Source organism: Ciona robusta, chromosome 10, assembly GCF_009617815.1.
Source record: "Ciona robusta chromosome 10, ASM961781v2".
Classification (NCBI taxonomy): Eukaryota; Metazoa; Chordata; class Ascidiacea; order Phlebobranchia; family Cionidae; genus Ciona; species Ciona robusta.
The window spans coordinates 5,399,814-5,416,285 of NC_143244.1; the positions used below are offsets into that span (position 1 = coordinate 5,399,814).

The following is a 16,472-nucleotide window of genomic DNA, read 5'->3' on the forward strand; positions in this document are numbered from 1 at the left end:
TCGGAAAACGACAGTTGTTATCCCACGGGTTTAACATATCGTGCCAGCTTACGAGTTACCATGTGTATATGTTACTTTGTGGACGATTGTTATTTTTTTTATTTTCTTTTTTTATGTATGGCTGATAATTTGGACAACCCTTTAGTGACCACTGGGTTGAAGCAGCAATTACCGTTAAGTGTCTTGCCCAAGGACACATACGCCAACAATGGTAGCAGCGTTGAGCCTTGAACCAATTACCTCTGGGTTACAGACAGGCGCGCTGACCACAATGCCACGTCGCCGGGTATTAATGTAAAAACTATGCTCAGACAAAATGTACGTGCAGCTGGCCAGCCTTGTCGGCCTCGTAGGAAAACACAAAACACACAAGTCGATGGCATTAACATATACCCGGTATAACGTAGACTACAGCATTGTCGCCGTCTCAATATTCGTGGGAAACCGACAGCTGAAGCAAGAGTCAACTTATGCATATCTCGAGTAATTATCAACAGTTTAGGGGAATTCGTATGAACTCCCGACTTTCTCCCTAACACTTGCTTTCTATGACGCAATTAAAGAAATTTTAATATATAGTGGGGTGGGGAAAGATGGGACACCTTTTCATTTTATTTTATCGTCCCACTTGGTAGTAAACAAAGAACATTTAAAGGATTAAAAAATCGTATCCTCAAAATTTCTATTACCGTTTTTAATTGTTTAAAACACGATCAGGATATTTGGGTATTATGTGCTAAAGGTGTCCCGTCTTCCATATGAAAAAGAACGGTTGTGTAATAAAATCTGCCTACGCTAAGATAAATAAGTGTCACCGTGTTCATTTTATATTTAACTTCTATAAATCTTATTTCCTATGTCAAAATATTTCGCATGTGTTAATAATTTATTCGTCCAGGCCAAAAACACCCTTATCATTGTAGGCTATACCAATTCTCCATATACAAAAAAGTGGTGGTGACCTGTAGCGTGGGATTCGTTTCACCTGTGCTAAGTTTCGAAACACATCCAAATTATCATTACTGTTTACACTGTAACGTCGCTAAGACTGTATATAAAGAAGAAAATCCAATGTGTGATATTCAGATCATATATTAAACCAAGTAAAATGTTGTTTTTCGCTTCACTGTTTTCTGTCATTCTGCTCGCTTCTTCTCAAGGTAAAATACTCTACCACGAGTGTATATGTAACTTTACGTGTGGTATTTTTTGTATGGCTGGTAGTTTGGATAACACATTTGTAACTATACTAAGTAAAAATGTATTAAATACTTAGTGGGCGTATTGAAAAAACCTTCTACTACAACGATATATGTTCAATATTTCACTTTGTTGACATGATTAAATAAAAATGTTTTTTTGCAGCTGTCACTGAAGGTCCAGCATGCGAGACCGACGAGCGTAAGTTTTATACAGTCAAATTTTGTTACTTACAAACAGAATCAAATTACAAAGTAAGAAGTATCGCTTACCAAAACATAAACTATTAACTTGCCGAAAAACGATTAGGTGTATTAAACGCCGTAGACGTCGTTTAGTTAAACAAACTAATATGTTAAAAGGCTGGGGTAAGAGGGTTCAAGTTGTTATTCGATTTGATCGACCCATTTAATAGTGACAAAGAATGTTTACAGAATTATAAACCGATCCTCAGGATTCTTGCTAATTGTTAAAACACGCTTACAAAATATGAGATAAAATGTTCTAACATAAGGTTTTTAAAAATTAAACCTTAAAATAAGATGTACATAAGACTTCCGTTTCAATCATATAAAGGTTATCAGTGCAATGGACAGATTGGACTCACTCCTGAGCCAACCGACTGTCACGTATTCTACAACTGCGACTTAAACATTCAAACCCCATGCCCATCGGTAAGTTGAATCATGGCCTACTCAATACATGTATTGAGTAGGCCATGGTTGAATGAAAAAAAAAATGAATAAATGTAACTTGATTTATTCTCGCGTGGCCGAAAAACGGCAGTCGTTATAGCATGTTGTGTTCTGTTTTATACAACTCGTGGCAGCTTACGAGTTGCCACGTATAACTTTGTGGGTGTTTTTTCTATATGGCTAACAATTTAGACAACCCATTAGTGACCACTGGGTTGGAGCAAATGCCGGTAAATGGCTTGCCCATCAGAACACATATACGCCCACGTGGTACCAGCTAAGAAGCTTGAACTTATACAGAGGCAAGCGCGCCAATCAACCGCGCCACGGCGCTTTGCATTGGCTTAATATTATTACTTCGGATGGCTCTTACCGTAAAATGTATTGTTGTTTTTAAAAGTTTTGTAATTTTTACAGACCTGCCCACCTGGCTTGGCTTTCGACCCAACCATTGGATTGTGTAACTGGGAATCTTTGGTCGCCACATGCAATGTAAGTTAGTATACAATATACTGATTTCATGTGATCATTATGCGCCTAATAATGTGACCAATCTTAAATAGGCTATTCCACGAGCAAGAGAAGCACCAGGGCCAGCCTGCGACGATTCTGAGCGTAAGTTTTACTTTAAATTCATAAAATATAGTAGGATAAGGCCTGTTTATTTTTATCCATCTTCTCATCCAATTAGGTAGCAAGCAAAAAAATTAAATAAGTATAAAACCGTAGCCATACGAGTGAAAAATAGCGTTGTTATTGTTAAAAGCACGATTAGAAAATATGGAGTATTCTATTATCCTATCTTATCCCATACCCTATCATATAGAGTAAGTATTTCAAACCCATACGTTTCATACACAGGATACAGTTGCAATGGAGGCGTTACTGCTGTAGCCGACCCTAATGATTGCACCGTGTTTTACAACTGCGATTCCAACATCCAGAATCCTTGCCCATCGGTAAGCAGAAAATATGCTAACTATACTATGTATTGTTTTTTGTACTTACTTTTATAGGCGTAGGCTATGTATATATCTAGACTAGAAATTCGTTTACAGCAGTGATAACAAACATTGACAGTGCCGAATGTATCGCCGCGGTAAAGTAACTTTCTGGTGAAAGAATATAGCTTATTTATTTATTCTTGCATAGCGGGGCAACGATTGTTCTTACAGCACGGGCATTTTGTTTCATACACCTCGTGCCCACTTATGATTTACTGTATGTTAACTATGATGTAGAATATTAAATGTCAACTTTCCACAACAGAGCTGCCCACCAGGCCTCGGATTCGATGAAGCTCTTGGAGTTTGCAACTGGATGTCACAAGTTGCATCTTGCTAATAATTTCAGATTCTTAAAAACATCAGATGCTAGACAAAGATGGAAAATTTCGTGAACAATTTTAGAAGTTTATACCGTCAAATAAATTGTCAAGTATAATTATACCTCGTTTTGTGGATTTCTCAAAAGCCTCGTCAAGAACTAGAAAAAACTTAAAAATATACCTAATACAAATATGCGATGTTGTCTCTAATGCTATTATAGTATACCTTTATCTTAAATTTAACGAAGTATAAGTTGGCTTGTCACGCTGTACACAAAAAATAATAATCCCGTATATACAATGTTATATACATATGTGGGAACTCGAAAACGGACACGAGGTGTATGAAATAGAACACCTGCGTTATATAACTACTTTCGTTGCCCTACCACGACAGAATAAATAAGTGCCATACCAACATTTACCAAACATAAACACTACATTACGTTTATTAAATATGGAATAAGATAACGGTCATTGCACGGTAACGACACATTAGATTTTTTAAGCAGACAAGTTTAACTGCTAAGTAACTGGAGCACTGTTTACAGAATCGGTTAGAACGGTCTTCCCAAACGATTTATAAATGGAAACATTACAATTTCACAATAAACTTTATCAAAAGAAAATAAACCCAAATGGTTAACAAAGCAGAGCATTCTGTAAAACGCTGGCTTTGTCACATATACATCAATGACGATGGGTGTTGAATTGAACCTGACGAGACGATACAATTTTGCAATAAACTTTAACTACAAAAAAATGATTCCAAATGTAGGAAATAGCAGAACATTTGAAATCTTGCTTTGTCACATACACCCAGGACTTTGAAGTTTTGAGTTGAATTGAACCTGACCAGATAATACAACATTGCAATAAACTTTAACTACTTGAAAATATATCGCAATTTGTCGACAAAACATGAGTATGAAGATTTAAATTGAATTACACATTATTTCGCAATAAACCTTAACTACAAGGACAACATAACCAAAACATAACATTTGATGAATCATTGGTTCGCCAGATACACCCTTGACTGTAAAGATTTGAATTAAACCGAAAGAATTTTTGATTTTCATCTGAAAGATGGAAGCTTTGGTAGGTCTGGTAGTTTGAGATCCTTAGGTAAACTTGGCAAATCAATGTTCTTAAGTGCAGCTGCTGCTTTGGCTGGTGCTGCAGATAAACCAGCCTAGAAAATAAAGAAGTAGGTTTAATGGTAACACTGGTAAGTATAAAAAAGTTATAATTGGGGTAATGGGTCAAATCTGGCCTCAATCCCAGCTCCCAGGTCCTTAAAGACCTCACCTATACAGACTAAAAAAGGAGGTATAATAAAAACAGATTTAAATTCCGTTTTTTCGTTATAATAAATATGTATTTAAATATGTTTTTGGTAAAAAAACACATTGAAATTCTGTTGATTTAACTTTTATTAAAAAGTTAAGTTAAAAGCCACCACCAAAATACAGAATAGATGTTAAATATATTGAAATCATACATTTCATAAAATTTTATAGCTAGCAGTGCAAGCAAATAACTTAAATATCACGAACTTATTTTTAAAAAAACATATTCATTTTTTGTTGCAGTAGATATATTAAATATTTGGTAAAAAATTCCTATGTCTTTAATTTTCCTTAAATATGTCTTTAACTTTCCTACAATAATCTGTAAATGAAAATACATAGATTATTTGAATTTCAATTAACACTCACTACTCAAAACTAAATCAATCTGATTACTGATTAAAGTTACAACAAACTGAATTAAATTAGAAATTAAAAATTAATCATCCACTGCAGTGATTCCTCTTATGGCAGAATGGTCTTTTATTTTATTATGTATTGGGGTAAGATGTATACCATTAACACTAACAGTTAGCACACAAAATCACACACTTCCTAGTGGAGTTTTTAAACAACTATCAACACCCTTTTAAAGTGGTGAGAATACGGTTATATAACTCTAGTAATATTTCTTTTTTAACTACTAAAAAGAAAGGATAAGCAATGAAAACATGGACCATCTTAGCCAACCTACTATATTACATAAAGTTAAACCACAAAAGTTACATGTATCATTGTGGAAGAGGTTAGAAAGTGACATTTCACTCAAACTTTCATTTTAAAAACTAGAGTGGCTATACCAATACTGTCTACAAAAATCACACAATTATAACTTTTTTGAAGTGAAATTTAAAATTTTCAAATGATCAGAACAGCTGTTGGTTTACCCTTATAAATTGTTAGAAATTTAAAAAGTCCTATCAATATATATGTAATTTAAAGTTGGTCTGGAGTTTAGAATATCATAAGAAGACTCACTGCACCTACAACGTGCAACAGACACAATCAATGGAAACCAGGGTTAGGTGTTAAAACAAGCCACCCCAAGTATATACATGCTGGTGAGTTACAAACTCAACCTTATCTGTTTAAAACGACTGAGATCACTTTTTCCACTTCTTCAGGAATTACACGATTCTAAAATTAAGTCAGATCAACAATTCTGCTGCCGTTGCAACGAGACATAACGTAATATATGTAAGTAAATTGCTCGTTTGAAGATTGCGGAAATTAATTTATTTGAAGCTACAAACACTTTATCTGAATATTATCGTTTTATTCAGATAAGTAGGTTTTGGTATATTGCTTGTATTTTCTAAGTTTGAAACACTTTACAATACTTTTTAATATAGATATTTTGCAAAACAGTATTATATCTACCACAGTACTACCACTGAGTGACATAAAATTCAGCATAATTTCAGCGCTTTAAAATTTACTACAGTTTCAGCAATTTCTGCCTACCTTTGCAATTATTTCTGCGCACTTTTTACAATAATCGCAATACAAGTTGAAATTAACAGAAATTAATATCACCCAGCACCTAAACAGCATGCACACTATTAGTACCTCAGACTTTTCCAGTTTATCTTGCTCAAGAAACCTAGAGCAGATATCATTCATGTTGGTTTCAAGGACCATTCCCCCCATTACTATCTCGGCAAGTATGTACTGAACCTATGTAATATACAGTGGAAGGGTTACTACTACTAGATACTTAGGCACCAAACCTGGGGTGGTAGGGTGGCCAGGACAACCCTGAAATTTTTTCACTGCATTATTCAGTAAGCAATACAATCAAAAAGTTGATTTGTTTCACCAGTTTGTAAACCTAACTATTCTTTCTTGGATTTTAAATAGTTTGACGCCTATTACTTTACATATATGAAAGAATTAATTCTTGTGTATATGTTTGGTTAGGGAGAATACAAATTGAGGTGTATACAGATGTTTAAGATGTACTTACTATTTATACATATATATAGTGACATAGAGCACAGATGTATTTGAAAATGGTGTTAATTAAAAATGAGCTGACACAATAATTTAGCATAATTTTTCTGACACGATTATTTGGTATTACACTTTTCTCAATTGTGTGAAAAGAAACTTTAGGAGCTCATATATTATATATATTATATATATTCATTATCATACCTTGTCTACATGGAAGATAAGATCAAGTTCACAAACATTTTCAAAACAACGATCCAGTGTTTCAACAAAAACCTGAAGAAATGTATTTATAAATATTTACAAATTAGTGATATAACTGTACAGTTTATATAGTTTTCTTGAAATATGTTACCAGTACCGTGTATGGCTGTAAACAAATCCATAAATTTAGAGCTGATTTTTTTTCATTAACTTGGCGTTTAACTATAGATGTCTGCCTGCATTTATAAACTGTGCCATCTATACATATAAAGATTTAAATAAAACTATTAAATTTTTACCTGTATTAAATCTAGTATACCAAGTTCGCTTTCAGAAGAATCCACACAGAATACAAAGTAAAGTGTTGCGTAATGTCGATAAATAAGTTTGTAATCGGAACCCCCAATTAAACTGGAACAGAAGAGACAAAGTAATAAAGTTAGAAGTAGGTAGATGACGAGTATGCAAAGTTCTGAAAAATATTGTTGCCTAGTTGAGTCGAAACCCAGGCATTATGATTCCTATACAACACTTCCACTTCAGTTAGGAGGGATTTTTAGGATTTGCCAGACGGCAGAATATTGCAGTTCCTGATGAGTTTTTTCGCATAGCCAGACCGTTATCGTTTACAAGTAAAACCGTTACAAATCAATGTGTAAAATATCTACATTTTCAGGCCACGTTGATTGTTTAATTGATTGTTGTTTAGGGGTCAACCATGTAAACTAAAAGTTTATGCTAAGCAGCAATGATTTTGTTATCGCCTACATAAATATACATACCAAAAATTAGCAGTAAAACACTAGATAAATCATCAAGCTACATAAACAAAAATTACATTCTGATAAAAAAAAACAGTTGACATAATAATAACTTACGTTCCACCTTCCAGGAAACTACAAACGTCATCATCTCTCCTTGATACGAGGTGGAAAGTTTCTCGCACTATTTGTTGCTGCTGTTCCTCAGTCTAATGCAATAAAGTAATGTCAACAAATTTAAATAAAGCTAAATTTAGGCTTGTTGTTGCAGTTAACAAAGAACGGCGTTTTAGTCAAAAGTTTACAATAAAGGCTAGCCGGGACTTACGTAATGCTGGTAGAAGCGTAACAGCCTTGGTTTTCCGTGGTTATTGAATACTAAAATAGCTTTAATCATTTTTGAACTTCTAAAATAGCTTCAAGTGTAACTTCATACAACGTACAAAATAAAGCCAAAGCAAAACACATACGCAAAATGAATCCCCGTTAGAACAGATGAGCGCAAGGTCGGCGGTGGCTTACCCTCTCTCGTGATCAATTTACACTCACTGCTACCTCATCTGCGCTCCCACTTAAAAACAAATTTTAACTATGTACCCCACCCTCACTTACATTTAATTGAAATAATCTGAAACAAATATTTATTGATTTTGAACAAATCTCAAAAGGTATAACAGTGCAACGAAAACTCATTTTCTTCTTTTTAAAACCGACTGGTACCTCTCAAAATCAGGTGTTTCACAACCGATCAATAAATCAGTAGTTGGAAGTAAATTTAATGGAACTTCTCTTAGGGTTGGTCGTGGTGGTGTAACTGTTGAACCTAACAAATCTAGTGGAACATTAGTGCCTAACAATTCATGTTCAAAAGGGGAATCTGAAGCAGTTTGCTCAAACTTATCAGGAGTTTGAACATCTAGCAAAGTTTGACTTGTCGGGGCAGCTGCAGAATCAAAAAGATCATGCTCAAGAGTATTGCAGGGAAGAATAGAAGCAAGATTTTCTTGTTGAGGGGCATCATCCATCAAAAGATCGATTAAATTTAAAGTAGAAGTAGGTAGATTGGAAGATGTGGTTTCTGCCAATTCACTCTTTGAGTCACCTACAAAAAATTCAGTCAAAAGTTTGCATCTTTTAAAACAAATTATTTTTATACAACCTATGGTTTCATCAAGATCAATTAAGTTGCAACCTCCAACTTTCGGATCTTCTGGAGAATCTTCTAGATCTACTAATGATAAATTGCTCACATCAAGAATGTTGGCTGAACCTGCTGTATCCCAGTTTGAAAATATATCATCTATAAAAAAAACAAAACATTGTCAATAAATAAAGATTATATACATTGCTAATGAGATAGAAAATTTTAAAAAAATGAATGACGCTTATTTATTCTCACATGGCAACTACAATATACACATGTATATGACTAAAGAGTTACTACTATTAATGTAACAACACACATGCCATAATAGTGGCAACATTGAACATCAAACCCCATATTCAAAGCACCTATACAAGCGAAGGAGCTGGGAAAAAAATTAATAACATGAATCTAAGTCATACTTTTAGGAGATTTTGGAGAAGAATCTTCACAGCTCGAGACACTTGAGTTGACGAAATGTTCATATTTAGTTTCTAAGTTAAACTCAGCTCTAGAAAAAAGCAAACATATTTTAGACAGGTTTTAAGGTAAAATATTAGTTATTAGAGATAGTTACGTTTTATAAACTGGTAAAGTATGTTGTGGTGTTGGCGAGTTTGGAAAGAAATTTTTTTCTTCCTCAATCGAATCTAGAAATAAAATAACTTTGTTTACATAGAAGTGCTAGAAAATACATAACAAACCAAAATCAGAAAAAAATTATTTTAAGAGCAATTGATTCTGACTGTCATTTCGTTATTGGAACTGTCCAACTTCATGAGGACTAGATCAAAGCTGATTCACAAAATTTATTACAGTTACTTTACTTGCTTTTTTATATAATAATGTAAATTAAAAGAATAAAATAACTACCTGGATATATACTTTCTTCATCAACTGATTTTTCTTCACTATCGAAAGCTGACTTGGCCATTTCTGTCACAAGTTGACTTGTCTGAAGTTGACTTGTCTCTGCAACTTCTGAGTGGTTCAATTTCTCATCATTAAGTAACAGGTTTTCACTTTCATGGGTAAAATGGTTTAATCCTGAAACTTCTAAATTGTTCAATTCCTTATCAGAAATATGGCCGGGCTCATTTCCGATCAGTTTGTTAGTTGAACCGCCTGCTTCCAATCCACCATCATTGTCTGAATGAAATTGTTTCATATTTTATACCATAAGTGTGAATTCCTACAAGAAAATAGCCTATACTAGAAGAAATATGATTCAGGTTAGAATTGGCCCATAACTCAAAATTGTATTATTTGTGTCAAAATATTGAAGATATAAATGTAGTACATGGGAAAAATAACATCTTTTATGTGGAAAAATAATAAAGAAACAAATATGATAAATGTTTACCTTCACAAATATCAGTTGTCGATTTTGAAAATGATTCAGTTGGTGTACGAGGCAGTTTATCAACAGATACAAATGCTGATTGGTCTGTAAACAACACATTGGTAACAAGGGTAATTGTTAAGTGAAATTGTGACTTACCCAATTCATCTTGATTGTATACAAACAGTGGCGATATTAGATCATCGCTGATGGTTTGGTTTACAATCTGTTTCAAAAGTTTAATGAAATACCCTCATCAGAAAATATAAATTATGTAAGAATTGATGGCTTATGCCAGTATAAAAAATGCAACAGTTGGTATGATATGGGTGCCATGTTTCATATATTATACATGTGCTTACAAGTTTACACCTGTGCAACCCATTTGAGAGTACTGGACTGTCGCAATGACAAGTTAGTGCTTTGCCCAAGTACACACACATAAAAAAAAACACTTTTGGTTAACATGCAAGTGCTGTAACCACTGATCCACAACCACAATACTGAATAAATGTATAACCAATGGTTTTGACTGTTGCAAAGGTCTTTTAAGCGCATACGAAGCTGTACCATCAAGTATTTGTGCTCACACGTAAGTTTAAAACAAATATACATACCCGGTCAATCAAATGCTTCTCCCAGGTTGGTGTCACTGTTGGAACTTCTTCATCCACTCTCGTTTCCAAAGTTTTACCTACGGACCTAGCAACAAGAGGAGAGGAAGGGAGAGACATTGATTTTCGACCTTTCTGTTTCAGCGACTTTATCCTTCCCTGATTAACTGATGCACCATGTCGGTCTGAAAGTTAAGAAATGTTTATGGTGATCATAGATGTTAAGAAAAATGCATATTATGTTTATCACCATAGTTTTCCCCTTTTAAAATAGCCTATACAGTGTTGTTAGATGTCTATATAAACAAACAGAGCCAAAAGTACATTAACCACATTAATCAACCAGGATGTTTGATGACTATGACATGAGTATTACTGCATTTTAACAATATTACCCCAGATTTTACTAAAAAAAGTCACGTATGATGGCTTCATGATGACATAAAATACGTTGATATATAGAACTAGTACCAGTGGTGCATATTTACCTGGTGTGTAGGAGCCACCAACTCTTCTGCCAATACTGTGGAAAAAAAAAAAATTAAATTTTTATTAGAAAAAATACTTTATTTGTATTTACACCGGCTGCAACTTGTGACAAATTAAAAGCATAGAAAAAAATTTAACGCTACAATAAATATTTTTAATGCGGCGAAAAAGATAATTAAAAGCCAAAGACAGCTTGGTATATCAATAGGTTTTGTTTAATTTTATTTGATAAAACAGAAAAAATGATTAAAATAAATTCATAAAAGTTAAAATAAATTCTGAAATATACAGACCTTATCCTGTTACTTGCTCTATCAGTTTGTATTCCTTGTACTAATGGTGACTTGGTATAGGGTGATTTAGATAGTGGTTGTGTATGTAATGGTTTGGAGGTGGGTAGTTTTAGTTTGCTTGCGGTTTTGCTTTTCTTTTGACTGATAGGTTGAGGTTCAGGTTGAGGTAAAGTGGTTATATCAGGGGATTTTATATTTTCGGAGGTTGGCGTGTTTGGGGTACAAGGTGAGATAGGGGGCTCAGAAACAACCTCTTGCAGAAAGTCATCCAAATTTACACCTGAAGAGGAAATCAACTTTTTACAATTAATTTAAAAAAAAGTTGATTGGATAAAATTCATTTTACAATTAAATTAAAAATAGTTGTTTAAATAAAATATACTTTTTACAATTAAGTTAAAGACTCTACAGTTGTTTATATGAGAGAAACATTGGTATGTTTGCAGCTTAGGCCTATAGTATTGTATAGCTTGAAATTGTACTTAAATTATGGCAGCTTGTACAAAAATGCAGCCTAAACCTAAACTCCTAGAGAACTAATTTATATGCTTGTTGGAGCATCACACTTTCCCTGGCTTTATTAATTTCAAGTATTTAGACCTACCATGTAATGAAAAATTTTTAGCCCTTAAACAACAACCTGAAATTTAATATCTCTTGGTCTAGGGAAGTTTTAACTTTAATTTTAAGGTCTGTATATATCAAAACTTAATAGGTTTATTTACCTGCTGGCACCAGATATTTCAAAGCAAGTGAGGTACCAGAATCATCAATTGATTCAAATGAGTCCGTTTGGTTTGAATTGGTTTGAAGTGATGAAGTTACGTTACTAACGTCTGTTTCATCACTTTGGAGATCTGTGGTATACAGCATTATACCAACTAAAACATTTTAATAATACCTTTTTTTTCTCTCTTTTTTTGAAAATATAGCCTACTACAAATAATATTTTATTGAATTGCTGTCATCACTTTGGAGATATTTGGAGAAAAATATATGAAACTTGTATAAAAACCAAATTATTAATTTATGAAAAGCTCTTGGAAGTGATTGCTGGGGTAATGGGTCGAATCTGGCCAAATCCCGGGTCCTTGAAAACGACCTCATCCACAAAGAATGAATAGGTGTAATTATACTCTGAAGTTCGCTACTAACTAATTTGTTATGTACTGAGTGTAAGGCGGCATATTTGTACATAAATACCAAAACTTATATATAAATAGCTGGCAGACAAACATGTTTTCTATGTCTAATACCGTGATATATATATACATAAATTACATGTATATTATATTAGGCCTAGTATCAATAATAGCAAAATGTTTTAACAATTTCTCACAATTATTTTTATCATGTTTTTACCATCTTACCAGTAGTGCTGCTGAAATCCGATGAGTAAGAATGTAGTTTATATTTTGCATCCAACATTTCTTCCAGGTTAGAAATATTTTTTTCCGCAGATTTTATAACGCTTATAGCCTCTGACCTAAACATATGTTAAATTTGTAAATGTGAAATAAGCAAAATAATTAAAATGTTTTCATACTTAATTTCACATAGTTTTGCTAACTGTTCTTGATGCAATTCAGCTTGAATTTTAAGAAATGGAACTTGAGTCTCAAAATTTGGCAATCCATCTAAAATCAAAGATACAGATATTGATTAACCTATGCATGGGCGCCAAACCTGGGTGGCAGGGTAGGCAGGCCAACCCTGAAATTTTCTGCTCTGCATTAATCAGTTAACATTAGCACCATTTTTCAAAAAAAGATTGCGTATTTAAGTATCTATTTAAAAAAGTTTGGTGGCTGTAGGAGTATGTGTCCTTAGGCAAGAATAAAAACAAAAATTGCTCCAACTTAATGATCACTAATGGGTTGTCCAACTGGTCACACACTCGCATCAAAGTACATAGAGCAGCCTTGGTTTTGGGGTAAATAACAAAATTTAGCCCAAATTTCAGGTTCCTAACAAGACCCTCACCCACATAGAATAGAATAGTTTATATAGAATCAAATATGTTTGTAAAATTTTACTGTCTTACATTTGTGCAACTGGTCACGTATTGACATGAACGAAAATGTGGTGATAGACCCCACACTCAGGAGATTAATTTTTCCGGATTGAATCAAACTTGACCCAACAGTCTAAAAATACAAAAAACAGAGACATTTGTTAACTTTTTTGGTTATCTTTTTTACAGATCTTTTAAGCTACATAATAAAGAAACTTGGAAAATAGCATAGGTGTAGGGGTAAGACTAGGGGTGGCCAGAGTGATATTTCACCCTAGTTTTTGAAACGAGAGTGACATCATTTGTTTTAGAACTCTAGGTTTAAGCATAAAAGCTTTTACCCTGCTGTTGGTTGTCCATACAAACAAGTACAGCAAACGTATCTGGTTTTTCTATTGTGTTTGACAACTATGGTTTAAATCGCTTTTTAACCCCAGATTTTACTAGAAATGACACATATACAGTGACACCTATGAAAGTAGTGTAGCCTATTGAATAGCTTTTAGCTGGTACTTTCATAATTTTATCTAAGGTGCAATAGAAGTAATTTTACTGACACTATACTTTAGCTCACTTGGTAAATTTCTTCTGTGTATTCATCGACAAGCCTAGATGGAACTTGTAAAGTCAGTTTTTCAGCTTCTAATTTATGATTTTTATCCTCTATAACACTTGCTAGGATTTTACTCTGAAAGATATTATATCATAAAAACCTAAGAAAATGTCCTTACGAATATAGTATAATAATATGAAAAGTATTTAATGTTTTTAGTGAATAATTTACAAGACAAATTAAAAGTAAAGTTTCAAGTTTATAGAAACAATTAAAATTCAGAATTGGGCTATAAGAGATATATTATATTTATATATAGTAGGGTGGGGGAAGTTGGGAAGTGGTAGTAAACAAGGAACTTTCAAAGAATTCTAGAACTATATGCTCAAAGACTCCACTAGATCGTCGGATATTATATATTCGGATAATATGCGCCGAAGGTGTCCCATCTTCCCCCATCATACTATATATATAATTAAAATTTTTATTTTACTTACTGAATTTCTAGTGTCGACAACAGCACTTGTTACTTTGCTCCACATTCCACGAAGTTGTTTAATTCCTTTATTAAGTCGCTGCTGGTAGGCCTTTAAGTCTTCTTGCTTTTTTCTGCATGAAAGACTACAGTTAAGGTAAGTATTGCAGGGGCTCTATTTTATTCTATATGGGTTAGGTCTTGCAGTGTATTAAATATATACATGTAAATAATATAATACAAATGAGGGATCTTGACTTACGTATCTAATTTCAGTGATTTCTTGTATTTTAAAATTGCTTTGGTTGCAGCAGCTTTTTCTTGTTGTAGTTCATGATATGTGTTTAACAGATGTCTGAAAAATAAATAATTAAAAAATTAGGCACTTTTTATTAAAAAGATATATATTATTAGAAAAATACCTCTTCAGGTAATAACTGTTAATTTAATTAATCAGATATTGTCTGCAAACCACTCAAAACAATCCCACAAAATATAGTACTAAAGTAGGTTGGGGTATAATGGGACATATTTACAAAAAATGTGTCCCATTTTCCCCCACCATATGTCATAACATAAAAAATAAACAAAGTATAAAAACACTCACTGAAAGGCGTTATGAATATCATTGTCACCTCTGCTAAATACACGAACATCTTTAACTATTTCTTTATGCATGTTAATGCTTCTTGCTTGTAACACTTTATTTTGTACTTGAGCGAGACGCTTGTTTTTTGACAGAATAAGTGTTTGCAAACTTCCCTCTGAAGAAATTTTGGATCCTGAATGAATGGTAATGTTAAAAACTACAGCCAAATACAGTACATAATGTTAAAAACTCAATTTGTTTCTAAAAAGAAGTAAAAAAGACACAGCCAAAACAGGTTTAAAAGTATTGGAAAAGTCGTAAATTTTATTTGGAAAGTTAAAAATTACTTAAACATACCGTTTTACTCCACTTTACCATATAAATATATGTATGTGTAAAAAGTAAACCTAGACCAAGTAAACAAAAATACTTACTGCACAGTTTAAGTAAAACAAACTGAGTGAATAGGAAAACAAAATGCACGAATTCCCATCCGCCTGGTGACATGAGAAGAGTAGAAGAAACTTTCAAGCCACACTTTGGGTGTTCCTTAAATAAAATTGACCCATAAATATATCAATACGTTTATGCTAACTCCCTTTTTAGTACATGGTTTACTAATAAAATTTTTTATCTTAAAAAAATTTTTTTTTAGTTGTTTTTACATCCAGGGAACAAATTTATTTGAGAGGTATTTTTCGAATAAACCAGTAAAAAATAAAACTTACTTCAGCAATTCGTTTCAACCATGCAAAAGTTCGCTTTCGAAACTCAAGCGTTGCTTGCTTATCTATACCAGGAAAACACAACCTGTAGAATGAACTTTTACTTGAAATAACAAAAATAGGATTTTAATTTTTTACCTGAAAAGCTGTTCAGCTTGTGAACTATCCAGCTTGCAGAAAAGGAAATAAAAAACTACTTCGAAAGCTCGTTTGTTTGGCTTGTCAAACATATTCTCGTCCAAACGGCAACTGTTATTGTAAAAAAAAACATAAATGTTATACAGTTGGTACTGTGGTAGTCTTATAGTACCCTATTAAATACTACAAGAAATACTTAGGTGAGTGCAATTAAAGCGCTAATATATTCTATATAGGTGAGGGTCCTACTGCGAGGTATGCCATACGACCTAGGTTTTAGAACAAATTTGGCCTATGATGAAGTTGAGAGATAAATTGGGCTTACATTATGTTGTTTACTACATCAATCGTTTCGGTATAAACATTGAAGCTAAACAAGTTACATTACTACTAAAATCACAAAACACACATGCTGTAGAATCAATGTTTTTAAACTTGAACAAATGTATTCATTCTACCTGTATTTATTTTCCATTTTCCTTGAATCAAACCCCAGAGTCATAAGATGAAGGATAATCGCCTTTTTCATTTCCAAGAAATGAGCTTCCTTGTGGCTCACTTTGGAAGCCATGGTTAAGACTTAATCATAAACAGATCGGTATAT

The 16,472-nt window shown here is 33.2% G+C and overlaps 3 protein-coding genes across 7 annotated transcripts; 1 reads left to right on the forward strand and 2 right to left on the reverse strand.

Moving 5' to 3' along the window:
* The first annotated feature begins 888 nt into the window (after positions 1–888).
* LOC149729898 (peritrophin-1-like) lies at positions 889–3,343 on the forward strand. Its single transcript, XM_089886586.1, has 7 exons — positions 889–1,160; positions 1,366–1,401; positions 1,777–1,874; positions 2,313–2,387; positions 2,459–2,510; positions 2,757–2,854; positions 3,165–3,343. Exons 1-7 carry the CDS (start codon positions 1,109–1,111, stop codon positions 3,237–3,239), a joined length of 486 nt encoding a protein of 161 aa, XP_089742712.1. The 5' UTR covers positions 889–1,108; the 3' UTR covers positions 3,240–3,343.
* A 312-nt stretch (positions 3,344–3,655) lies between these two features.
* LOC149729899 (AP-3 complex subunit sigma-2-like) lies at positions 3,656–7,999 on the reverse strand. 3 transcript variants are annotated; one of them, XM_089886582.1, is made up of 7 exons: positions 7,821–7,994; positions 7,610–7,701; positions 7,031–7,142; positions 6,732–6,803; positions 6,144–6,251; positions 5,654–5,711; positions 3,656–4,417 (listed from the first exon to the last, which is right to left on the reverse strand). In XM_089886582.1, exons 1-6 carry the CDS (start codon positions 7,887–7,889, stop codon positions 5,655–5,657), a joined length of 510 nt encoding a protein of 169 aa, XP_089742708.1. In that variant the 5' UTR covers positions 7,890–7,994; the 3' UTR covers positions 3,656–4,417; position 5,654. The 3 variants fall into 3 exon arrangements, with proteins under 3 accessions (XP_089742708.1, XP_089742707.1, XP_089742709.1); XM_089886581.1 differs by lacking the exon at positions 5,654–5,711 and having other exon boundaries at positions 7,821–7,987; XM_089886583.1 differs by lacking the exons at positions 5,654–5,711; positions 6,144–6,251 and having other exon boundaries at positions 7,821–7,999.
* A 117-nt stretch (positions 8,000–8,116) lies between these two features.
* On the reverse strand, positions 8,117–16,468 carry LOC149729900 (uncharacterized). Of its 3 annotated transcripts, none has more exons than XM_089886529.1 (22): positions 16,327–16,468; positions 15,869–15,979; positions 15,734–15,815; positions 15,440–15,554; positions 15,024–15,198; positions 14,679–14,771; positions 14,439–14,550; positions 13,963–14,076; positions 13,419–13,521; positions 12,921–13,011; positions 12,745–12,860; positions 12,100–12,231; positions 11,375–11,654; positions 11,081–11,115; positions 10,596–10,777; positions 10,138–10,204; positions 10,000–10,083; positions 9,510–9,785; positions 9,214–9,286; positions 9,059–9,147; positions 8,652–8,792; positions 8,117–8,594 (listed from the first exon to the last, which is right to left on the reverse strand). In XM_089886529.1, exons 1-22 carry the CDS (start codon positions 16,437–16,439, stop codon positions 8,182–8,184), a joined length of 2,997 nt encoding a protein of 998 aa, XP_089742655.1. In that variant the 5' UTR covers positions 16,440–16,468; the 3' UTR covers positions 8,117–8,181. The 3 variants fall into 3 exon arrangements, with proteins under 3 accessions (XP_089742655.1, XP_089742654.1, XP_089742656.1); XM_089886528.1 differs by having other exon boundaries at positions 14,439–14,562; XM_089886530.1 differs by lacking the exon at positions 16,327–16,468 and having other exon boundaries at positions 14,439–14,562; positions 15,734–15,795.
* Positions 16,469–16,472: the final 4 nt, after the last annotated feature.

Bases quoted from the DNA above. Each gene is read 5' to 3' on its own strand.
- LOC149729898 (XM_089886586.1), top strand. From the start codon at position 1,109: ATGTTGTTTTTCGCTTCACTGTTTTCTGTCATTCTGCTCGCTTCTTCT. The intron at 1,161-1,365 runs GTAAAATACTCT...GTTTTTTTGCAG, and splicing joins TCTGCTCGCTTCTTCTCAAG to CTGTCACTGAAGGTCCAGCA. The intron at 2,388-2,458 runs GTAAGTTAGTAT...AATCTTAAATAG, and splicing joins CTTTGGTCGCCACATGCAAT to GCTATTCCACGAGCAAGAGA.
- LOC149729900 (XM_089886528.1), bottom strand. From the start codon at position 16,439: ATGGCTTCCAAAGTGAGCCACAAGGAAGCTCATTTCTTGGAAATGAAA. The intron at 13,012-13,418 runs GTAAGACAGTAA...CTTTGATTTTAG, and splicing joins ACGTGACCAGTTGCACAAAT to ATGGATTGCCAAATTTTGAG. The intron at 10,205-10,595 runs GTATGTATATTT...CTTTTGAAACAG, and splicing joins AGAAGCATTTGATTGACCGG to ATTGTAAACCAAACCATCAG.
- LOC149729899 (XM_089886581.1), bottom strand. From the start codon at position 7,889: ATGATTAAAGCTATTTTAGTATTCAATAACCACGGAAAACCAAGGCTG. The intron at 7,702-7,820 runs GTAAGTCCCGGC...TTATTGCATTAG, and splicing joins TACGCTTCTACCAGCATTAC to ACTGAGGAACAGCAGCAACA. The intron at 6,804-7,030 runs GTAAAAATTTAA...ACATTTCTTCAG, and splicing joins GTATACTAGATTTAATACAG to GTTTTTGTTGAAACACTGGA.